General features: G+C 38.6%; 4 protein-coding genes across 8 annotated transcripts in view; all 4 read left to right on the top strand.

Moving 5' to 3' along the window:
* The window catches only part of LOC149072347 (speckle-type POZ protein B-like), a 47,288-nt gene extending 34,737 nt beyond the window's left edge, over window positions 1-12,551 (top strand). For 3 of the 5 annotated variants that reach the window (XR_016194347.1, XM_089246264.1, XM_089246265.1), the window contains exon 2: window positions 11,978-12,545. Coding sequence is in view for 2 of the 5 variants with exons in the window: in XM_089246263.1 (XP_089102389.1) it covers window positions 9,829-10,878 (1,050 nt within the window). In the remaining 3 variants the exon portion in view is untranslated. Of the gene's footprint in view, window positions 1-9,052; window positions 10,925-11,977 lie in introns of those variants that run through there. The other 2 variants (XM_089246263.1, XM_089246266.1) reach the window with 2 other exon arrangements.
* Window positions 2,097-3,122, top strand: LOC149072349 (speckle-type POZ protein-like). The gene has a single exon (XM_089246784.1). The coding sequence runs from the start codon at window positions 2,097-2,099 to the stop codon at window positions 3,120-3,122; it is 1,026 nt and encodes a 341-aa protein (XP_089102910.1).
* LOC149072348 (speckle-type POZ protein-like) lies at window positions 5,960-6,781 on the top strand. Its single transcript, XM_089246783.1, has one exon. It carries the CDS (start codon window positions 5,960-5,962, stop codon window positions 6,779-6,781), a length of 822 nt encoding a protein of 273 aa, XP_089102909.1.
* Window positions 12,552-22,073: 9,522 nt separating the features above from the next.
* On the top strand, window positions 22,074-22,706 carry LOC149072346 (speckle-type POZ protein-like). The gene has a single exon (XM_089246782.1). It carries the CDS (start codon window positions 22,074-22,076, stop codon window positions 22,704-22,706), a length of 633 nt encoding a protein of 210 aa, XP_089102908.1.
* The last annotated feature ends 3,230 nt before the right edge of the window (window positions 22,707-25,936 follow it).

Here is a 25,936-nt window from a genome sequence, read left to right as displayed (position 1 = left end):
GATCTTTAGTTAAGAATCGAGAGGCAATTTTGCTACCACATTCTTAACTGAGAATCGTTTTCCTTCCGTAGTTAAGAACCGAGGCTACCAACTTCTTAGGTCGATTCTTAGTAAACAATTTTTTTCTTCCATATGCGCGAGATAACGCAAATTCTTTCTTTAAGGGGTCTCACGACTCTTGTATGGTTGTATGGGAGAGTTGAAAACAGTGTTGGACTCTATATACAGCACGTATCTGTTGATAATAGTGATTAAAATATCGGATCATTTCCATAAAGTTTGATAAATTTTGCTACATTCATCACATTTACCAGTGATTATGCATAATTCTCAAATTTTCAATCCGTAAATATCATGATCGATGGGTCGTAAATACAACTTTTTTCATATTATGAGAACTTGTTAGATTTGAAATGTTTTATTAGTTTAAAACTGGAGAGAAAATTGAATTTCTCCCACAAAGTATGTGAGATAACGCTCTAATCGGCCGAAATATAATACTACATAAATTAAAAATCATTATTAATCTGCTGCTGCGTTTGTTCTTTCACACGCTTCGGTGTGTATGTAAAAAAAGCCAACATTACTGGAGCGATGTCAATTTTTAATATTGATGTATTATCTGATCACTATTATTTTTATTTGACCACGAAGCAGCTATGCAATACATGTACAGCACCACGTTCATTTCGCCATGACAATTAATTCAAAGAAATATAAAGCATATTATAAAAATTATTGTTAGTCTGGCTCATTTATCGCATTAACCATGGTTTGACGGTTATGCATAATGACTTACAAATGTGACAGATTCACGGTATATGAGCAAAATTTATCATATCAAACTAACCAAACTGACCGGTGATTATTAATCAAGTAATTATATAATAACAGCTGTTTATCACTATCGCCATATTCACATTTGCTTAAATAATCTCCGCCATTTTTTCCGGCTAGCCCTCACTCTAAAATTCCTTTTCCTTTCCCCCATCTTGTCAACAACACATTGTTTTTATTGTTTAGCTGGGTGCTGATTGGTCAATGGCGAAATTCCTCAAAAAGTGAAATTTTTCATCCTGTCCATCGTCACGTGACCTTAAGAATAACTTTTAACAATCACACCGTGGTTGCATTCGGATCTCGATTCTTAACGTGATTCTTACGTATGGATGATTGGTTATTAAGAATCAGAAGGTGGTACACCCCCAGGTTTTGGCAATTTTTGTTGGTCTGAAATCAGTGATTAGAAATTGCACGCGTCAGTTCTCGCAGTTACTAGCTTTTTTTTTTCGGAATTTTCGAGACAAAGCATCCAGTTTGTCGCGATTGAGAAACCCTAACCAGATATGCGCGAATGAGTCAATATTCATTATATTCATCATTATTATTAGCATTATTTTCACTTGATCTACTGAATTTTGAATATGGTGACAGATATTTTCTGAAATTTTGGACGTGACTTTTTTTAAAACACGAAGCATTTTGTTATAATTCCAGCCTGTTTCCGGAAAAATTTCTTGTAAACTTAAAGAGGGCATCTTTGAGTTCCCACAAACACAGAAATTCACTGCGCATTCTTGCGCGATTTTAAAATGGAAGGACAAATGTAAGCTATCAGGCAGTTATTGTTACTTGTTTAGAAAAATTGAACAGTTTAACATCTTTCCACCATTTCGATTTCTAAATACAGTAAAACCCCTCTTAACGAACACTCCATCAGATGCGGTCATCCCTCTTTTATGGCCAAATAATATTTTCCACTGGTATAATAACAGTATGCATTTCAACCCCCCCCCCCTCGATTAACGGTCACCCTCTTTTACGGACGGATTTTTTTTGTCCCGCCGGTGACCGGAAAAGAGAGGTTTTACTGTGGTTTCTTCAATTTCTGTTTCAGTCGGTTTGGATGCGGAGAAAAAGAAAGATTTGCACTATGATCTCGGATATGAGGAAATTCAGTAGAAACGTCAATCCAAGCAAATGTTATAATGATATCTCGTAAAGCTGATTGCTGCGGTGATAAGAGGGTCATGTGCTTATCGAATCACGCATAACAATCTTCGTTGTTCTCGCTGCAACTGTAGCAAGATACAATTATGTCGGTGGACAGTAGACATGTCCGTGTTTCTGGTAGCGTTTACGGGAATTTCCATTGCTCTTGGACAATCCTAAAATTTAGCGAGTTAGACTTCACGGAAGGTAAAAAGATAGAAAGTGAATGTTTCCAGTTTCAAGAAAATTCATCTAAATTGATACTAACTATATATCCGGGAGGTGATAGAAATAGTTCTGATGGATTTATTAGTTGCTATGTGAATCTACAGTCCTTTAATAGAAATAGGAATGAGTTTTTGAAAGTGTCTTCATACTCGTTCCGTGACACCGCTGGCAAAGTTTTATGGCAAGCAAAATCGGATAAATGGAATTTGTTGCAATCTGGTACCGGATGGGGCTATAACAAAATTTTAAAAAGGGAAGTATTGATCAAAGAATTATTCGACGATGTCTTGATATTTTCCGTGCATGTTAAATGCTGCAGAACTCTTATAAAGGACCGTAAAAATACAGAATATTCTGCTGAAATGTCTCCAATCGGAAACTTGGTTGAAGATTATAGATCATTAACGATGCAGCAAAAAAATACTGACTATGTGATATCTGCAGAAAATGAAAAAATTCCCGTCCATTCTGCAGTATTAGGTGCACGTTCTAAAGTATTCGAAAGAATGTTTGAAAATGACATGAAAGAGAAAGGGAGCCATTGTGTTGAAATCACAGATTTCGCAAAAGACATAATGGATTCATTGGTCGAATTCATTTACATGGGAGATGTTAGAGTCATGGATATCAATGTTGCGCTAGAACTCCTTCGAGCTTCCGATAAGTACCAAATGGATGACTTGAAACTTTACTGTAGCAATTACTTAATAGCGCACATGGATGACGAAAATGCCGGTCAAATACTCATAAAAGCAGACATGAATAATGCCTCAAAGCTCAAAACGCGTTCCATGTATTACTTCCGTGATCGAGAGATTCTCAAGAAACATCGACCTATGTTAAAGAATTATCCTGACATCCTCTTCGATATTTTAGAAGTTTATGCAGATGGTAAAACTTAATTATACCTGCTGTTTATAGTTTCTCTCCGACGTAATAGCAGAAACTTAGCAGGTTAGTTATGCTGTTTGTGAAACGCTATGTTTTAAGTACAGTCCCTCTACAACAGCGGTTCTCAACCTTTTTTTACTCGCGGAGCCCTTTTTGGTAAAAAAATTCTATGGCGGAGCCCCGTAGACCAATTTTTTAATTATTCATCAAAGTTGCTGATTTATTTTTTAAAAATATTTATAATTATTTTTTTAAATTTTAAAATGTTTATTTCTTTATTTTCCTCGAGCGGCCGCGGAGCCCCTGGGGAGTGCACAAGGGGCCCCCAAGGGCTCCGCGGAGCACCGGTGGAGAACCGCTGCTCCACAACAATATTTTTTCTGGTCTTGTTTGGAATTGCCTATGTAGTCCAATGTTAAACTTCTCTCTCGATACATCAACATCCTTCACAACGATAAATCCCTCTTTAACGATATTTTTTGAGGATATTTCGAAACCACTATAACGATATATATTCCACTCAAAATCACCGCAATATATTTTTAAATTTCTCACCAGTGTTTGTTCTTTCGAGAGTGCTTAATAACGTCGTAGTTTGCACTATGTATATCCACTATGTACCGAAAATGTTAATGAAAATGGCAGGGAAGCTGTTTTCTGTGTAGTGCATAAAAAAGCATTTTGCGCGAAAATATTTTACATGAAAACAACTAACTAAACTTGGGTGAAACAACTTCGAAAACTAATAAATTGATTTTTTGCTGCGAATAAATATGTACACACACACAAATGTATTTTGTCGTGGTACTAACAATGGTAATTCAGAAGAGACACCAACAACAGCATAAATTTGTTGTCACCTGATAATGCCAACTCTCTATATAACGATAATCCTGCTACAACGATATTTTTCTTGGTCCACAGAGTATCTCTATATCGCGGTTTCACTGTAGTTTTAAAAAAAAAGTGGGAGGGAGGGGGTCGCCACAGAAGAGTGAGATTACTTTATAAAACTTTCATAGAAGTTATTTTACAGAACTTGAGCAATGTAACCAATAAGCTCATCGGTTAAGTTCGAGCGAATGCATTCGATAAGCATATTTGTTGCATTTGTCAAGTTTTATAAGAGAATTTTTATAAACCTTTCACAGTGTAGAAACAGGCTGGTATTACGCTATAAAAGTTTGATGAAAGTCCTATTATATAAAACTTGAAAAATGCAGCCAATAAGGTCAACGATTACATTTTCCAGAATGTAATGAATAACCTTATTAGTTAGATTTTTCAAGTTTGATAAAAGATCGTTTATAAAACTTGAAAAATGCAACCAATAGGCGGATCAGTCAAGTTCGCTCGAATGTAACAGATGTGTTTATTGGTTACATTTGTCAAGTTTTATAAAATAACTTTTATCAAACTTTTATAGTGTAATACCAGCCTTAGGTCAGGATTACACTGTAAAAGTTTTGTAAAATTGCTTTTATAAAACTTGAAAAATACAACAAATAAGCTGATCGATTACATTCGAGCAAATGCAACCGATCTGTTTATTGGTGGTATTTTTCAAGTTTTACAAAAGCACGTTTACAAAACTTTTATATTTTAATTCCGGCGTAAGATCAGAATTGCATGATAAAAGTTTGATAAAGGATCTTTTATAGAACTTGGAAAAAAAACCAACCAATAAGACTATTGATTACATTCGCTCGAATGTAACTTTTATAAAAATAGAAAAATTTAACCAATAAGCTTATCGGTTTCATTTGCCAGGATATAAGCTTTATTGGTTAGATTTTTCAAATGTTTAAAAGAACTTTTATCAACCTTTTATAGTGTAATCCAGCCATAGATGAAGGACGATGAGTCCACTCGGTGTATTCAAGGCGCTACACACTACTCTGACGTGACGTGGTCTCACGCGAGAATTCCCACGTCTCTGACGTGACGTGAATTCTGATTTGTGGAAATTCTGTGAAATGGGAATTTTCACGTGTGAGACCACACACACGTCCCGTCAGAGTAGTGTGTAGCGGTCTTTAGCCTGAACTAGAACCCCTATATACACATATATGAAGGCGTCTTAGACTGTATATGACCCCACCGTCGCCATAGTGGTGGTCGGCTGAAGTTGGTTTCCTGTGGTTCCCAACTTCGAGGCGCACATGCGAGCCGATCTCCCCGTTTAAAAGTCTCGCCACAGAGAGCAACAGGCCTACAACGATTAATTATTCAATAATTACACTTCACTCATAGTTAGAAAAACTGGTGGTAGATGGCAGCAATACACATAACAAGCATTACACAGAAACAAACTTCACGTCAGGTTTCACTACACGTACACACACACATTCCCGCATGTACCAATTCATTAGAGGTTCCGCAGAGGAATATGGACGAGGTACATGTGTGGTTTAGTAGTAGTAGTAGCCTGAATATGAAGATACTTTTATGACGTCATTATGGAAACTAGCTTCAACTAGTCATCAACCAGCTGACAATGCGCAGATAAGGAAACGTCATTTGCTCCTCAGGTTTTGAAATACTACCTTGAAATTATTTGACGAGCACGACGTGTATTTTTTCTCGTGATAGCAACCATAACAGTTTAGATTGTTGTACGCTTTCACTGCTATCAATAATAATTATGCCGCTAAATAGGCAATCTATCTGCGTTTCTGGAAGCATTTTTGGGAATTTCCATTGCACTTGGATAATTCCGAATTTCAGTTCTTTGAAATCGGCTGTAGGTGACGCAACGATTAGCGATTATTTCCAACTGCAAACTTATTCACCAAGATGGTATCTTTGTATTCATCCCGGAGGCAAAACTGATGCTTTCGAAGGATACATGTCATGCTTTGTGAGTTTCCTTTATTCAGGCAAAGACGAAATATCTGCGAAAATTCATTCCTTCACGTTACGCAATATTGTTGGTAAAGTATTATGGAGCCATGAACAAAATGAATATTATGATGTGTTCGATAACATGAACACGAAAGGTTGTAAAATAAATAAGAAAAGGGATGACATTATTGAAGAATTAATCGACGATGTCTTGATATTTTTCGCTAATGTGTCTTACTGCAGTACCTGTGTAAAGGATGGTACAAATACCAAATATTTGGGTGAAATGACTCCAATAGCGAAGATGGTTGAAAATTATGAATCGTCGTCATTGAATGCGGACTCTGCAATATTTGTTGGAAAAAAAATGCTTACCGTGAATTCTGTAATACTGAGCGCAAGATCCAAAGTGTTCGAGGCAATGTTTCAGAACGACATGGGGGAGAAAATTTGCAACAGTGTTCACATCTCGGATTTCGATGAAGGAATCGTATCCTTATTGATTCAGTTCATTCACACGGGAAACGTTAACGTAATGGATTTAAACATTGCGTTTGAACTGCTTCGAGCCGCAGATAAGTACGACATGGATGACCTAACGATCTACTGCAACAATTACCTTATAGCGAACTTAAACCAGGGAAATGTTATTGAAATGCTTGTAAAAGCGGACATGTGCAACGCTCATAAGCTTAAAACTAAAGCCATGGATTATTTCAGCAAATGTCGTGGTCTAGAAATTATTCAAAAGCATCGGCAACTATTAAAAACACATCCGAATATTCTATTGGATATTATAGAGGCTGATAGGAAAAGTGACAGCTGATTGTCCGACTTTCAAAGAATTTTGAAATCAATCAAAATTGATAACAATAGCCAGGTGCGTGACGTTTTTTATTGAGCTCGATTTTAAAGCTAAATTCATCAAATCGCATCGCTACGTGATTTTGTGTTGTTCAAACCGGTTTTTGGGTGACAATTTTAATGGTCAGTTTTGCGAAGTTATATCCGTAAAACCGGTTTTGCACCGCTCAAAATAAAGTAGTGTAGTGCGATAGGTGTGGACTCGGCTTTATAGTGATTAATAATTCACCAAAACGGTGTGAAACGGATAATTGCGGCTGTTAACGCGAGCTGATCTTGATCATTACAATAAAAAACTCCCCATTTTCTCAGAAAATAACATTTAAACCGATTGTTGAATTAATTTAATTATAAATATGTTACTGTTACTGCCAAAGTCCGATGGTGGACACTTCGCGAATTGGCCAATGTCCGAAATTCAGGCTTTTGCTATCCTTTAAATATCGATCCCTATGCATGGTTCACTAAGATATCGATATTCAAATTCCTTTTGATCGTTAGGGTTTTTGTTATAGCCAAGCATATTAATTATGGTTGTCTATGGCTAATTACAAATGGCCGTAATTATCGCAAAAATACGCCAATGGGGCCACGACTCGATATAGATCAATATAGGGGCAGGTGAAAGCCCGAATATCGGACATCGTCCGGGCCAACTGGGCTGGTCAGTTCGCGAAATGGCCAACTTCGAGCTTTGGCAGTAACATAATAATCTCAAAATATGAAAATTCTCGAAAACGATTTCACCGAAAATATAGTACTGTAATAATTTGTTCCTTGACTCTTCTTTAGATTTTTTTGGCAATTTTGGATTGTGATTCATTGATTCTTATTTCGAAATTTAAAATCTAATTATTTCGTGATCTTTATCTTTGTTTTATGATATTGTAAAAATATGTATTATTGTATTGTTGAATTTTCCCAATACTTTATACAGGGCGATTCCATAATTCTCTTCGCTGCGTTTTACTGGCAAACCGTTGATCCTAGATGCATACATTCGATTAGAAAAAGTATCCAAATAACGTGTCGAACTCTCATACGTTATTCATGTTACTAGGGGTTGTGTATTGACCAAAACAAAAAAATTAACTCTTTATACGGACACCCTGTCCTAAAAACCCAATTAGAAAAATGTTGCCCTGTCTCTCCTCGGGCCAACAAAAAAATTCCACGTTTCTAACTACAATAATCGCGGTGATATTTGAACTCAAGAATCGGAGAGAAGTTGTCCGTTAGTTTATGCCAGGGGTTCTTAACCTTTCTCAGCTGCGACCCAAAATCAACAAGATCAGCTTCGCGACCCACGTGACTGTTTTTCGAAATGAGAGAAACTAGTAAAGAAATAAATATATTTAAGGCTGGTAAGCGGATTTGAATGACTCGTCTAGTAAGCCCCTGCTAATCAAGTTTGGGTCGTGACTCATAGCTGAAGAATCTCTGGCTGTAAATAGATTTTTACGACCCATTTTAGAATACAATTTTCATCGTGATTTATAGCTTAATGCTTGGCTGTAGGAGGATTTTACGGCCCTTCTCGGATTCCCCTCCGAATCAATTTCGGGTCGTGACCCATAGCTCAAGAATCCCCGGCTGTGAGAGGGTTTGTACGACCCATTTAAGAAGCCATTGTGGATCACTTTTGGGACGTTACCCATAGATCAAGAATCTTTTTCTTTAAGGGGGTTTTCACGAACCAATTTTGGAAGCCCGTGAAACCCAAGGTTGGGTCGCAACCCATAGCTTACGAACCCCGCCGTTTTGGTGGTAGAGTGGTCATAGTAACACTCGCATCGTGAGGACCCGGGTTCGAACCCCACCATCGCCACATAGGTGGTCGGCTGAAGTTGGTTTTCTGTGGTTTCCAACTTCGAGCCAATCTCTTAATCGAAAAAGTCTCGCCACAGAGTGCAACAAGCCAATAGCGCTACAATTATTCAATCATTTTACCTCATAGTTTGAAAAATTGATGGAAGCACTAAATATAGCATTGCACAGAAACAAACTTCAGCTTAGGTTCACGACACGTGCACTCCAGCATGTACCAGCCGGAGCCTTGTGGGGGGGGGCACACATAGTTGCTTACTGTTTTGGGCTCTCGCACCTTCCTCCCCACAAGAGAGGGGCTGACAGGACTCCAGTCCTGAGGCCCGGGACAATTACTTTTTTTCATGCTATAATTTCATTCTGGAAAGGGCACGTGAATAGTCTGTCTTAGGGACCCACCAAATATCCCAGCCTAGGGGCACTGCTGCGGGATGTGGCGGCCATGGACACTAACATGCGTGCAAACACTATAGGTCACTCTTTTGGTCCTTTATTGACCTGGTCTCTTGCCCTTCAGGTCACTGTTTCGATCATTCACAAGCTTGAGCACACTCTGGTCACTCACTAACGTGACCCCTCGCTCTATTTTGGTCACCACATGCTTACACACATTCCAGGCCACTTTTTCGGTCACTCGTATGCTTCCAAACTCTCTAGGCCACCCGTTTCGTCACCCACTGACCTAGTCCCTCACTCTGTCGGCAGAGATTGATTTTACTGCCTGTGGTCTATACAAATTTTCTCGACCTTTTCTCATCCTACTAATTTTCCGCCCTGGGCTGTAGCCCGCTGTAAATACGTCACTGCGTACATGGTGCCAGGTAAGTCCCTCTGTAGATGTAAAAGCGTTTTATCAACTACTGTATGAACATATATTCTGTTAGCTAAGTATAGGAGAATACGTTTTCAATGATCGATTATGCGTAGCCACACCCCAAAACCGGCTTATTCGCAGAAATATGCGCAGCTCTGCTGCTGTAGAACCGGCTTTAATTTGCATCTAAACGAAAAGAAAATATACAGAGCTTATGACCTTGTTGTATGGTGGAATAAGATTCTTGAAATTCAGGAAACATAGATGCAATGATATCTCTCGATTGGGGTGAAGTGGTAAGAGATTCATTAATTTCGCAAAGTCACGCATAAAAATCGATCTCGTTTCAGCTGCAATAGGATACAATTATGCCGCTGGACGGTGGACATGTCCGTGTTTCTGGTAGTGTTTACGGGAAATTCCATTGTTCTTGGACAATCTCAAAATTCAGTGAGCTGGATTTCGTGGCAGGTAAAGGGATCGATAGTGAATATTTCCAGTGTCAGGAAAACTCTACAAGATGGAAATTAATTATGTATCCCGGCGGTAGTGACGGTAAGTGTGATGGATTCGTTAGTTCCTTTGTGGATCGGCATCCAATGGATATCAATAGCAATGAGTTTTTCGAGTTGTCTTCATACTCGTTCCGTGATGCCACTGGCAAAGTTTTATGGGAATCAAAATCATTCATCTGGACGGTGCTCAAACCTGGTGAAAGATTGGGCTATGTTAAACCCATAAAAAGAGAAGAATTGATCAAAAAATTATTTGACGATGTCTTGATAATTTCCGTGAATGTAAAATATTGCAGAACTTTCATAAAGGGTAGTAAAAATACCGAATATACTGCTGAAATGTCTCCAATAATAAAGTTGGTAGACGATTTTGAATCATTGTTTAATAGGGCATGGGGTTTGTCGAGAAAACGTACTGACTGTGTGATATGTGCTGGAAGTGAAGAAATTCCCGTCCATTCTGCAGTATTAAGTGCACGTTCCAAAGTGTTCAAAACAATGTTCGAAAACGACATGAAAACGAGAAAAATCCATCGTGTTGAAATCACAGATTTTGCCAAAGACATAATGAACTCGTTGATCGAATTTATTTACACGGGAAATGTTAAAGTCGTGAGCATTAGTGTTGCGCTGGAACTCCTTCGAGCTTCCGATAAATATGAAATGGAGGACTTGAAACTTTACTGCAGTAATTACCTGATAGCACACATGGATGACGAAAATGTCGGTGAGATACTCGTAAAAGGACACAATTATAATGCATCAAAGCTGAAAATAAAATCCATGGATTATTTCTGTGAAAGTTGTGATCGACAGATCCTCGAGAAACATCGACCGATCTTAGAAAAGTATCCTGCCCTACTAATTGATATTTTAGGAGTCTATGCAGACGCTAAACTTTAATTATCCGCTGCCGTTTTTCTCCGACGTGATGGCAAGAATTTTGCTGGTATGTTATGGTTTTTATAAAACCCCATGCGCTTCAATTCGTGGCCGGAAACCACGCCCCACCGACAACTGTTCTACATGAGTAAAAGAATGAGCACATGCTCAGTAGCTAATTCTATTACTCACTCACTAGATCGATCATTCTATCACTCACTCGAGCCTTACCATGGTGAAAAACAATGCTCTAATAGAAATTTCATTTAAAAAATACTATCTAACCATTGATTTATTTCAACTTTTTTTTATACATGTTTTTGTTTGTATGTACTATCCAGTGCCAGTAAAAAGTTTTACATATCTCTAATATTTAATTTTTTTGTAAATTTCCAAAAATATGCATTAAAAACAGCTTGTGCGCGTGATAAATACCAAGACATCAAAGTAATCGAATAAAAATTGATTCAAGATAAAAGAACTTGTTCAGTTAATGAAGCTAAAGTTTGATCTCACATTGAAACAATCTCATAAAAAATTAAATTTTCTTAATTCGAAATTTTAAATTTTATATTTCAGTTTCAAATAAGATTGAGTCAATGAAATCTCAACCTTTTTTGCTTCATTTTATGAGCTAAAGTTTCTTTTATTTTGAATTGATTTTTATTCAATTACATTGATATGGTATTTTATTGTGTGTGGAAACTCTTTTTATAATTTTTTTTTTTTTTTAAATTTACAAAAACCAAGTACCGCAAATATGTAAAACATTTATATTGACATAGGATAGCACATATAATCAAGAACATGTATGGAAAAATTTAAAATAAATCAATGGTTAAATAGTGTTTTTAATGGTATTTCCAGTAGAGCCTAGTTTTTCCACCATGTTAAAAGATACGAGACTCCTTAAGCAGCCCGCGGAACATTTACAGGCCACTTGAGTGGTCCGCGGCGGGTTTTCAAATAAATGAAGTGACCCGCACTCTACCAAATGTTGAGCACCCTTAATTTAAATGAAGTACTAATATAGACATTTTTTTTTTTGTGAACTCTGTATTTGAAATTTCAATATAAGAATCGATTATTACTTCTCATACATTTCTTTCTTTCGTTGCAGGTTTACCAACACCCATCACTAAGAAACTGAATTATTAACAATGATAGATGAATGAATGACAGCAAAGTCGAAGCGTGTGGATTTTTAGACTTTTAGATTTTAAAATTTAAAATTTCATTTTTGTATTGGAATCGGTTACTGAATATCATGAATTACTGAATATATTCATTATCATATCAAATTACTGAATATATTACTGTATATTTTAAATTTTAATTTTGTGTTCGTATTTTAATTATTCGTTAGCTAAAGTAAATTTGTGCTTTTTGATTTTTTACACGTTATAAATATGCGAGAATCGGAGTAAAATCCCGATTAAACCTGTCCGCCGAAAAATTCATTGAAGATTAACATGAACATATGTGAAGAAAACTATTTTTTACTTATTTAATAATATAAAAATGAGTATATACTTATTTTGCTCTTGCTTTGGTTCAAGACTCTCGCTTTATTTGATTAGCTACACGCACTGGATGTCAACAATAGAAAGTGCTCAAAATAATGTGGTCCAACTGTGTATATGTAAGATACTAAAATGATAGTAAATATATATTTTGAAATAAAACAAATGGACTCAAATTACTGTCCAATATTCACTGTCATGATAAATTCATCTTCAACTACCTGGATATAAAAGCATAATCTATGGCCCGAGGGTCAAATGTGGCCCGTGAATTCATCTGATCGGACCTGCTTCGCAAAACATAGACCAATATAAATATCACACAAACCTTACTTTATATTTGCATCGATATTCATTATTTCAACTGCATAATATTTTATACGAGCCAAAATTTAATATGCTATCACGCGGTAAAGAATAACCGCGTGCAATATTCGCCGAGATATTTGAATTCAAAACCGGGAAAGGTTTGGGAAAAGCGCTATGCGTTAGTAACGGACAACGCTTTTCCCCCCTCATTTATGCTTAACCCATGGCTCTCTGAATCGTCAGATGTGGCCCTTGACCGCAAACTTAATTCTGCAAAAATAAACCAAGTGGCACATTTGCAGATTACTTATGTGACCAACAGTACATTTCGAAGTCACCTTATATTCTGCGACGCAGCCGTCCCGGAATACTGTTCGCAGCACGTTTACGGATCACATAATTGGCCCGCCGTGCAATTTCACATCACTCAAGTGTGATCCGCGGCATATTTACAGATCACTGAAGTGGCCCAATTTTTATATTTCATTATATATTCTATTCGGTTCACGGAACCTTTGCCCCCGATATTTCGCCTCCGACATCTCGCCTTTGGCACGTTTCGTCCCCAGTACATTTGGCCCCCGGAAATTTCGCCCCTGACATCTCACCCCGGTACATTTAGCCCCCGGACATTTCACACCGGGAATTTCGCCTGCCCTGATATGGTCAGGGCAGGCGAGTGACCATATGAGTGACTCAGTAAGTAATCAAGTAAATCGGAAATTTATCTCTGATATTTCGTCAGCCCTTATCGTACGCGTGACTGTATGAGTGAACATATGAATGATGGTACAAGTGACCACATGAGTAATCAAGTGAGGTGGACATTTACTCGTGACATTTTGCTTCCCCTGATCACATGAGTGACCAAGTGAATGAATACATGAGTGAATTGAAAATTTATCCCCGGACATTTCACCTGCCCTGACCATATGAGTGACCCAGTGAGTGATCATATGAGTTACTCAGTGAGTAATCAAGTAAATCGGAAATTGACCCCCTGTCATTTTGCCTATCTTGACCGTACGCGTGACCGTATGAGTGAATATATGAATGATAGTGTGAGTGACCACACCGGTGTGAGTCGTAAATTTGGGAAAAATATTTTATGCTTAAACTGAAAATTCCAAATTCTTAGAATCCATTAAAGTGTGAGTCACTTGGTCACTCAGTGCTACGTAACCACCTATAAAAAGGGAGGGGATGAGGAGAATCATCTTTGCAGACACTCCACCCTCGTACTTTGCCAATCACTCAATCGCTCACTCTGTCAATCACTCAATCGCTCACTTTGTCAATCACTCAGTCGCTCACTGGGTCAATCATACGGTCATTCACTTTATCAATCTTTCGGTCACTCATGCAGTCACTCACTTGGTCACACATTCACTTATGCGTTCCATCACTCAGTAACTCCCTTGGTCACTCACACGGTCAGTCCCTTGATCACTCACTTGAACACTCGTACCGTCACTCACCTGGTCACATATACAGTCACTCACTTGGTCACTCATGCAGTTAACCACTCGGTCACTCATACGGTTAATCACTCAGTCTCTCCCTTGATCACTCATATGCTCAATCACTCAGTCACTCGCAAATTTATTCAAGCATTCACTCTGTCTTTCATTCCGTCAGCCACTCGGTCACTCATACGCTCAATCATTCACTAGGAAACTTACACCAGTATTTAATTAGCCACTCACTTGGTCACTCATTCGGTCAGTCACTTATTCACTCAAACGTTCCATCGCTCAATTCCTCCCTTTGTCACTGACACGGTCAATCCCACTATCACTCACTTGATCACTCATACAGTTAATCACTTGGTCGCTCATGCGGTCATTCATTTGCTCACTCATACGGTCATTCGGTCAGTCACGTGGTCACTCCTACGGTCATTCACTCATAAAGTCAATTGCACACTAGCTGAGACGGTCACTCACGTGGTGAGTCATTCTGCCACTCGCTCAGTCATTTGTACGGTCACTAACGCACTCCTACAGTTCATTTCACACTCACTTGGTCACTCATGCGGTCACTCGATCATTCACACGGTCACTCATACAGTCAATCACTCATACGGTCACTCATACAGTCAATCACTCATACGGTCACTCATACAGTCAATCACTCATACGGTCACTCATACAGTCAATCACTCATACGGTCACTCATACAGTCAATCACTCATACGGTCACTCGATCACTCACACGGTCACTCATACGTTCAGGGCAGGTGAAATGTCAGGTGTGAATTTTTCGGGGGCCAAACGCACCAGGGGCAAAATGTACCGGGGCGAAATGTCAGGGGCGAAATTTCCGGGGGCCAAATATAACGGGGACGAAACGTTCCAGGGTCGAGATGTCGGGGACAAAATGTCGGGGGCGAAAGTTCCGGATCCCATTCTATTCATGCCCGTACGAGTTTCACATACTTAATTTTTTATAAATTTTCATAAAAAATGCATTAAAAACAGTTTACGCGCTTCAAATGAAATTGAAAAAAAATTTATTAAAATAAAAAAGGAATTCGTAAATTATAAAATTTTTAATGAAAATTTAATTTTTTGAGACTTTATATTCTCCACGGTCTCTTTTTTTTTTGTCATTTTATGAACCGAACAGTTTCCTTCATTTTGAATCCAATTTCATTGATGTCATGTTATTTTATCATTAGGCGCAAGCTGTTTTTAATGCGTTTTTTTAATTTGTAGAAAATAAAGTATTGAAGACGTGTGTGTATGTGAAAATTTTGTACTGGCATAAGGATAGCATATACAATATATGGGATCCGGAACTTTCGCCCCCGACATCTCGCCCCTGGAACGTTTCGTCCCGGTTACATTTCGCTCCGGTACATTCTGCCCCTGGTGCGTTTGGCCCCCGAAAAATTCGCACCTAACATTTCACCTGCCCTGAACGTATGAGTGATTGACTGTATGAGTGATCGAGTAACCGTATGAGTGATTGACTGTATGAGTGATCGAGTGACCGTATGAGTGATTGACTGTATGAGTGATCGAGTGACCGTATGAGTGATTGGCTGTATGAGTGATCGAGTGACCGTATGAGTGATCGAGTGACCGTATGAGTGATCGAGTGACCGTATGAGTGACCGTATGAGTGATTGACTGTATGAGTGACCGTATGAGTGATTGACTGTATGAGTGACCGTGTGAATGATCGAGTGACCGTATGAGTGACCAAGTGAGTGTGAAATGAACTGTAGGAGTGCGTTAGTGACCGTACAAATGACTGAGCGAGTGGCAGAATGACTCACCACGTGAGTGACCGTATCAACTAGTGTGCTATTGACTTTATGCGTGAATGACCGTGTGAGTGACCACGTGACTGACCGAATGGTCGTATGAGTGAGCAAATGAATGACCGCATGAGCGACCAAGTGATTAACTGTATGAGTGATCAAGTGAGTGGTAGTGGGATTGACCGTGTCAGTGACAAAGGGAGAAATTGAGCGATGGAACGTTTGAGTGAATAAGTGACTGACCAAATGAGTTACCAAGTGAGTGGCTAATTAAATACTGGTGTAAGTTTCCTAGTGAATGATTGAGCGTATGAGTGACCGAGTGGCTGACGGAATGAAAGACAGAGTGAATGCTTGAATAAATTTGCGAGTGACTGAGTGATTGAGCATATGAGTGATCAAGGGAGAGACTGAGTGATTGAGCATATGAGTGATCAAGGGAGAGACTGAGTGATTAACCGTATGAGTGACCGAGTGACTGACCGCATGAGTGACCGAGTGGTTAACTGCATGAGTGACCAAGTGAGTGACTGTATATGTGACCAGGTGAGTGACGGTACGAGTGTTCAAGTGAGTGATCAAGGGACTGACCTTGTGAGTGACCAAGGGAGTTACTGAGTGATGGAACGCATAAGTGAATGTGTGACCAAGTGAGTGACTGCATGAGTGACCGAAAGATTAATAAAGTGAATGACCGTATGATTGATCCAGTGAGCGATTGAGTGATTGGCAAAGTGCGAGGGTGGAATGTCTGCAAAGATGATCCTCCTCATCCCCTCCTCATAGGTGGTTACGTAGCATTGAGTGACCACCTATGAGGAGGGGATGACTCACACTTTAATGGATTCTAAGAATTTGGAATTTTCAGTTTAAGCATAAAATATTTTTCCCAAATTTATGACTCACACCGGTGTGGTCACTCACACTATCATTCATATACTCACTCATACGGTCACGCGTACGGTCAAGGTAGGCAAAATGACAGGGGGTCAATTTCCGATTTACTTGATTACTGACTGAGTAACTCATATGATCACTCACTGGGTCACTCATATGGTCAGGGCAGATGAAATGTCCGGGGATAAATTTTCAATTCACTCGATCACTCATGTATTCATTCACTTGGTCTCTCATGCGATCAGGGGAAGCAAAATGTCACGAGTAAATGTCCAACTCACTTGATCACTCATGTGGTCACTCACTTGGTCACTTGTACCATCATTCATATGTTCACTCATACAGTCACGCGTACGATAAGGGCTGGCGAAATATCAGAGATAAATTTCCGATTTACTTGATTACTTACTGAGTCACTGATATGGTCAGGGCAGGCGAAAGGTCAGGGCGAAATTCCCGGTGTGAAATGTCCGGGGCGAAATTTCCGGGGGCTAAATGTACCGGGGTGAGATGTCGGGCGAAATTTCCGGGGGCCAAATGTACTGGGGACGAAACGTGACAGGGACGAAATATATCGGGGGCAAAGGTTCCGTGAACCGAAGAAATGAAGCTATTAACTCTTGCAACAGGGCCTGAACTAGCGGGGGAAGGCGCAACTGCCGCCCCGGACGGCAAAATTTAGGGGATGCAGTTTTATGTGGGAACAAAAAACACAGTTATTGAATTTTAAAGTTGTGGGGGCAGCAAAATGATTGCCCCGGATGGCAAGAATCCTAACCATAGCTCTACTTACAGCTATAATCCCGAGATATCTCCGTTTCCTAAAACCCTCTCATACCGGCAACCTCGAACACAGACACCGTTGTAAGGTTTCTTCTCCTGATAACATGTTTACCTTCTCCGTCCCGTCCCCCCGGTTCTGTCAATCAATTGCCAGTGGGCGTAGTCGGCTTTTGTTCAAAGTCAAACACAAGATCATCCAAATTTCTGGTCAATCACTTGTAAGCGAAGCGGTTAAGCAGTAGAATTATTTTTTTTTTATTGTTATACTTATACACTTTGAACTGCTGTAATTGTTACAAACTCAAGGATGTTCTGAAATTTTAAATAAACAATGATTATTTAATATAATTTCAATTTAATGAAACTTATTTCCCTGATAGTTTTCGTAATTCATGTTAAATAATTAACATAACTAATAATTCACGTCAATTTTATGTAAATTTTTTTTTTTTGGCCTGTAATGGGTAAAGAAAGAATGGACTACAGTGCTGTTATATATTTGTGTTTATATGAATTAATTTTTATGTATATTAATATTACGTGTGGATATATTTCTGATCTTGTTTTTTTTTTGCATATTCATTTTTTCTATTATATACAAAACAAATACAAGTTACTGCCGAAGCCCGTAGTTGGCCAGTTCGCGACGGGGCCAGCCCGTTGACCCGGCAATGTCCGAAATTCCGGCCCCTATGTATCGATCCGTATATATGGATCACTAAGATATCGATATTCAGATTCCTTTGATCGTTAGGGTTTATATAGCTAACCATAATCATTGATTAATTATGGCTAATTATAAATGGCCATAATTATCACAAAAAATACGCCAACGCGACGATGACCCCGAATCATAAGGACCGGTATAGGGATCGATATATAGGGGCCGGCAAAACCCGAATTTCGGACATTGGCTGGGTCAACTGGGCTGGACCCGTAGTGAATTGGCCAACTTCGGGCTTTGGCAGTAACATAGACATAAGTAAAACGTGTGCAACTAAAAAAGGAATCCGAGCCAATCCAGCTTTTTTATGGTCATATTCGTGTTCAGCACACAGGAATTGACATAGAAATTGACTGTTTTTGTTGAGGACGCAGGAAAGTTTTCAAAATTTGTTGTCTAAGTGTTATTACCTCTCGTACATTTCTTTCTTCCATTGCAGGAATGTGTAATGGGTGTTTCACGGAACTGCAAGAAACCGAATGTCAACAGAAATGAATGATTGAATGACAGACAACACACAAAACCGAAGTGCGAATGCGGTGAATTTTTTAAGGACATTTAGATTTTAGAATTTATAAATTTTATTTTATCATTTGTAAATTTAAATCGATTACTTAATGCATGCTTTTAATTATTTAATTTTGTTTTCGTATTTTAATTATTCGTTAGCTGAAGTAAATTTGTTTTCTAAAATATTTATGTGTTGTAAATTTACACTTTCTTCGACACTCTCAGACTATACTGTACAGTTAGACATCCCATCTTACTGGTCGGCAATCTGAATATGAGAAACATAAAATGGGATTCATACCAACTACATATCTACACATGCACCTGACCGATTCTTTCTTGCCTCTATCGCTGACTTGGGATTCAATCAACTTGTTGACTTTCCCATAAAGGAGAGAATTTCTTGGATCTTTTGTGACTGTTCCTGAAATTATAATCGACATACGATCATTACCACCCTTCTGCACTAGTGACAACCCACCGCATATAGCATTTCTTTTTCGACTGCCTAATTCAATAGCCAATAATTATTCCGGCTTGGCTAAATGTGACTTTAGGAGAGCAGATTACGACGGTCTTGTTCTACTACTGCATGGTCTTTGTGGTTCTGTCCAGGAAAAGCGCATATCTTATCCTCGATGCATTTCGAACATTCTCTCTGAATTGCTGGAAGTATATTCCTCGCATGTCATCAAAACCGAGCAACGTAGCAAATAAAAGACTGCGAATAATCGGTAAGAGGAAACTGATCGCGTGGCTCGCAATTTGAAGAGAAATCCGAGTGTTATAAACAAACGAATGTACATTGTACCATGGCGCGCGTTCAGGAAAACAATGGATACGTTGCATCTATAGGGAGAGTTTACACCTCCTCTCGATTTGTGGCAACAATAATTGCACCAACTACAAAGACGCACGACGGAAACTCCGTTCTGCTGTATCCATACCTTCCCTCGTCGATGGAGCAACAGTCACTGATAGTCGTCCGCAAACATATCAGCCTTAGATCATATATTTTCAGACTCTTACGTGTTACCGTTCGTGACAGAGGTTCATTTTGATGACGGCCTAATAAAAAACCATTCCCAATTCATCGATATGTTTGATTTTAGAATTATTGCTGCTTTAATAGATGCGCCACCTTCTCGTGCTTCTACTGGGCCTGATGGTAGCCTTGGCAACTTCTACAAGGCTTTACGAGAAGAGGCATTTTATTTCCTGAGTGCAGCTATATAAAAACTGCAAAAAGACAGCATTCCCCGAGCCTTCCTTATTACGGGAAGGCCCATTTATGAATAGGCCGCCTAAGGACTATACAGAATTTTTCCATCCCATGCCGGACATCTAGTTTTTTTGACAATTCATTCCTCGAATTCGCCACCATGGGCCATAGCTCGTTTATCCCAAGCCCCTCTAAATACGTCTCTGAGTCACACTTTTGTCCCTCACATACTCACTCTTTAGATCACTCTCTTTTGTCCCTCACATACTCACACATTCTTTAGGTCACTCGTTTATTCATTCACATATCTGTGCACTGTTTTTGGCACTCGTATTCTTGTACACTCTTTTGGTCTCTGCATTCCAATGCTCGCGCACTCTGTCACTCGTTTGGTCAGTCACATACTTGTTTGGTCAGTCACATACTTGTTTGGTCAGTCACATACTTGTTTGGTCAGTCACATACTTGTTTGGTCAGTCACATACTTGTTTGGTCAGTCACATACTTGTTTGGTCAGTCACATACTTGTTTGGTCAGTCACATACTTGTCTTTTGATCACTCCCATGCTCACACACTTTCCTGGTCATTTTTCGATCACTCCCATGCTCACACACTTTCCTGGTCATTTTTCGATCACTCCCATGCTCTCACACACTCTGGGTCGCTTTTTTGGTCATTTACGTGCCTGCACACTCTTCTGTCTTCTCACATGCTTATAAACTCTGTTACTCGTTTGGTCACTCACTGGCGTAGTTCCTCGCTGTATGGGCAGAGGCGGATCTATGGTTTTAACACCTGATGGGAAATACAAATTTTTCGATCACTCATTCCTCAAATTTGCCAAACACAGTTCCTCAAATAGCCCGCTAAGCCCCCTGTAAATACGCCACTGGGGAGAGAACGAAGTGCCGAAAACCCTCTGGAAGCAAAGAGTTAGAGAGCAATTTGTTGGAAGTTCTCAATGATGAGAATATTCAAATTCTACACAGAATATGGCTTTTGAAAGTCGTAAATAAATTTAACCCTTTAAGTGGCATTGACGAGATATCTCGCCTCCTGAAAAACCTCTTATTTTGCATTAACAAGCCCAGATACAGATTTGAAAAGATGATTTTTCTTTATACCCCTTAGCTCACACATGCTGAAAATCGGAAGAAACCCTACTTTATTTAAAAACACAGCATATTTTGAAGGGGATTTTGTAATTTCTACTACACTTCAAGGGTTAAAACCATGTTTAAATAGACATTTATGCAAGAAAAATTAAAGTTACATTTACAAAAAAAAAAGTTTGAAAATAGGCAAAGAAAGGCATTTATGTCATTTTGCCTGAACTTCCGGGTTCTAAGTCGTGATAAAATATGTTTTTTGTGATTTCCGTGACTTTTGCAGAGGGGCGTAAACTCAAAAAGATAAGCCGAGATAATACGATAATGCGAGTGTTGCAGAGACATGAAAAGCATTGTTTGAAATTTGAATCTGCCATATTCTAACCAGAGTAGAAATTTAGTAGTGAAAGAGTAGAAAGTTTGTTTTTTTTTTAGTGAAAAACTCTGTAGCTCTTATGGAATCTTGATTATTCTCACTTTGGCTATATCATGTCGATTTCAAAGGGATTTCTCTGTTTTTCTAGTAGCGCTTCTTGCAATTTTCATTGCACGTGGAAAATTCCAAAATTCAGTTCTTTCAGGTGTGGATTGGTTAAAGGTATCTGGAGTGAAAGTTTCCAACCACAGGAAAATTCACAAGAATTTAATCTAGTCATTTATCCCGAAGGTTTCACTGATGACGATAAGGGATTTGTTAGTTGTTATTTGACTCGACTTTATATTGCAGCAGGTACGAGTACTCAGTGTCAAACTATATTTTTAAAAGGTTCCTTCTCGTTACGTAACAGTGCTGATAAAATATTATGGCAACACAAATCCCATACCTGGAATGTGTTAAAAAAAGAAGAAAGTTGGGGTTTTTCGAAAGCCATGAAAAAGGAAGAACTGATTAATGATTTAATCGACGATGTCTTGATAGTTTGCGTGAATGCCACATACTGTAGCGCTTGCCTGAAGGGCCGTACAGGCGTTAAATATCCAGCTGAAACAAGTCCAAAAGAGAAATTAATCGAAAACTATGAACTGCTGTTGACAAATCGAGAAATTGCGGACACGGTATTTTCGATAGGAGAGGAAAAAATTCCAGTGCATTCTTCGATATTAAGTGTACATTCCAGAGTATTTCAGGCGATGTTTCAAAACGACATGAAAGAGAAAAATAGCAAAAATGTGGAAATCACCGATTTCGAGAAAAACATAATTGATTCCATGATTGAATTCATTCATACTGGAAATATTAAAATCATGACGTTCGATATTGCGATGGAACTCCTTCGAGCTGCTGATAAGTATGAATTGGACAGCCTGAAGCTCTACTGTAGCAATTACCTCGTACCACGTCTGGATGACGAAAACGTTGTTCAAGTGCTCATTGATGCGGATACGTATAATGCTACCAAGCTCAGAATAGAAACCGTTGCATACATTCGCCGATGTAACGATAGAGAGATTCTCAAGAAATATCGCCTAGGCATTTTGAACGCTATTGGGGGAACAATATAATAAATATTCCATCTTCAACAGAACATTCAGAAATTTATGGTGAACAATCAAAAATACCAATCATCAGGTATGTCATATGCTTTACGATACGCCATGTTGAAACTGTAAGCATTTACCTTATTAATCATGTGATTTATATATATAAGAAATATTCTGCGAATCGACCGATAACAATTGTAATCGATAATTAATTACTGCTGAATTTACCCCGAAAATCTTAATTTGAAACATTGAAGTGTATTGTTCTTTTTTGTAAAAGAAAATCTGTTATGAAATTGCTGATTTCCTAATTATTTATGCATTTTAATTGTCCAATTAAAATTGGATTTTGAAAAAATTATGTGTTGTAATACTATATTCAAATATAATAAATGTACGAGTTATTTTTCTTATTAAAATGTTTCCATTGCTTTAAAACCAATTTACTGCCGTTTTGCACTCCACCCCCCCAAAATATGAGTTTAGTGTGATATATATTGTAGTAAATGGCTGCTATCAAATTTCCAGATTCGCAGAGAATGATTATAGTTTTTACTGTTTATTAATTTTTTGAGTCAAAAACTTCACTAACAGCTATTCGACCGTTTTCCGATAATTTTTAAAATTTGTCAAAATTTGGAAGTATCATTTCTCGTATCTGGTTCATCATGTACGGAAAGTTGATGAAAGCGAACATGCACACCCCTCAAATTATGTACTTCTGAGTATTATTAGGTGCACATTTACTCTTCCACAATTTTGTATGCATGAATAATGACCATATATAACCCGTATTTTACGTTACAGAAGCTACGTCCATTTTATATTCAGCTATGTTAATTTAAATAAAATACAATTTCGTCGAATTAATGTCCCGTTTTTCGATTTATGGTCACGGTATATAACTTACGTACATTTATTTTTTTCGTTTAAAAATTTGGTGGTAGATATTTTGCCATAATCTACCATTTTTGTTGTCCATGAAATCGTTGATAATAAACGCATGCATGGAAAAGAAAACGAGTTCAGATTTTGACCTTCAGACTGGCGATTTATTTATTTTTTTATCAGAATGTGACGTTATATAGAGAAGAGAACCCAAATCAAAACTAAAACTTAAAAACTGCTGGCAGTGCGTCGCCGCTGCAGATAACAACGTCGTTTTCCGTTCATACTGCTCGTATATTGTCTGGAATTAGTTCGATAAGGAAGCACACAGTAAATGCTTTCTGACTAAAATATCTAGAAGCTATACCGGCTCCGATTTTCTAATTTGAAATTTTGTTTTCTCGCTGCTACAAAAGTAGAAATTATGCCTTTAAATAGTAAATGTGTGAATGTTACTGGCAGCGTCTTTGGAAACTTTCATTGTTCGTGGATAATTCCAAAATTTAGTTCCGTCTATAAAACAATCGAAAGTGAATATTTCCAACTTCAGGCTTTTTCACCTAGGTGGTATCTGAGAATTTCTATCAAATACAAATACAAATGCAACGCCACAACAGGCAAAATGCCCAACGAGGTGGCTGATAAAAAGATGCCCATAAAAATATGGTTGTCATATGTTTCAAAAATACAGCAACCCAATTAAAAATGCAATTAACACAAATTACAAACAATATATACACATGATAAAATATTATACAATGCCCATAAAGAATACTTATGGTTGTCTTATTCTAAGAATGGATAGCTTCTCGATTTACCCCAACATGTTTATCGTATTTCTTTTTAAACGTGTCAATTGTGTTACAATTTACTACCTCCGGGGGTAAGCTATTCCATTTATTAACAACCCTATTGGAGAAAAATTCCCTGCGACACCATAACCTTGCATTGTCCCTCACCAATCGATACTGGTGTCCCCTTGTAAAAGCAGTCGATTGGCGGTGTACTAAAAGTTCATGGTCCATCCTATCCATCCCATTGAAAATTTTGAACACTTCGATCATATCTCCTCGACACCTGCGTTCATCCAGTGTAAACATATTCAAAAAATGAAGTCTCTCTTCATACCTCAAGCCCCGTGTGCCAATAAGGACACGCGTAGCTCTTCTCTGCACCCCTTCAACCAAGTCTATGTCCCTCTGTAGGTATGGTCTCCAAAACCTTACAGCATACTCCAGTCCAGGACGAACTAAGCCTCGAAAAAGCGGAAGAATGACTTTAGGAGAACGCGAGGAGACCTTTTTGAAAATGAGACCAAGCATTCTATTCGCTTTTTTGACAACCGCTGAACAATGTTCAGAAAACTTAAGTCGCTCGTCAATGAGAATTCCCAAATCGGTGACTCTAGTTGCATCCGGGATAGTGACACCATTCAACTCGTAAGAGAACCGTGGGTTGTTCGAACCAAAATGAGCGACCATGCACTTATCTACGCTAAACGTCATGCTCCATTCATTTGCCCATGCTGCAATCTTGTTTAAGTTGGTCTGGAGCAACTCCCTATCGCTTTCATTTCCGATTACCCCCATTAGCTTCACATCATCTGCGAATTTGCTAGTAATTCCATCGATACCCTGATCGAGTTTGTCGATAAAAAGTGAAAAAAGTATGGGGCCAAGGACACTTCCCTGAGGAACTCCACTTGTGACATCTGTCCAACCAGAGAATTCCCCGTTCACCATAACTCGTTGCGACCTATCTCTTAACCACGATTCTATCCAATTCAGCAAGTTGCCCCCTATTCCAATCTCGTGTAAACGCTTCAAGAGTTTGCCATGTTGGACCCGATCGAATGCCTTCTGGAAATCAAGGTAAACAACGTCGACATTTTTGCTCTTACCCAAAGCCTTAGTCACGTAATCATAGAAGCAAAGGAGGTTAGTTACACATGACTTCCCCTTCCTGAACCCATGCTGATTATCCGACAATACATTATTCTCGTCTATCCACTTCACAAACTGCCTTTTGATGATAATTTCCAAAATTTTCGAGAGGGAGCTCGTCAAACTCACTGGACGATAATTAGACACCACTTCTCTACTACCCTTCTTAAATATCGGAACAACGTTAGCCAGTTTCCAATCTCTCGGGACGATACCCTCAGCAACACTACTCCTGTATATCTGTGCGACTGGCCCCAACAATTCATTAGCACCTTCCCTGAGAACCCTGGGATAGATATCATCTGGTCCTGGTGCTTTGCTTGCACATACATTTCTTAGAAGATTTAGGACCTCCACGTCTTCAACTTGAATATCGTTGAGCGTTTTATTACCCCATGCAACACCCGTATATCGAATATC

Source organism: Pholcus phalangioides, unplaced genomic scaffold, assembly GCF_987345545.1.
Source record: "Pholcus phalangioides strain wild (caught in Gottingen) unplaced genomic scaffold, Ppha-v1.0 ptg000017l_1, whole genome shotgun sequence".
In the NCBI taxonomy this organism is placed as follows: domain Eukaryota; kingdom Metazoa; phylum Arthropoda; class Arachnida; order Araneae; family Pholcidae; genus Pholcus; species Pholcus phalangioides.
Note: the sequence above shows the minus strand (reverse complement) of the source record. Positions and strands in the feature narration are given on the sequence as shown.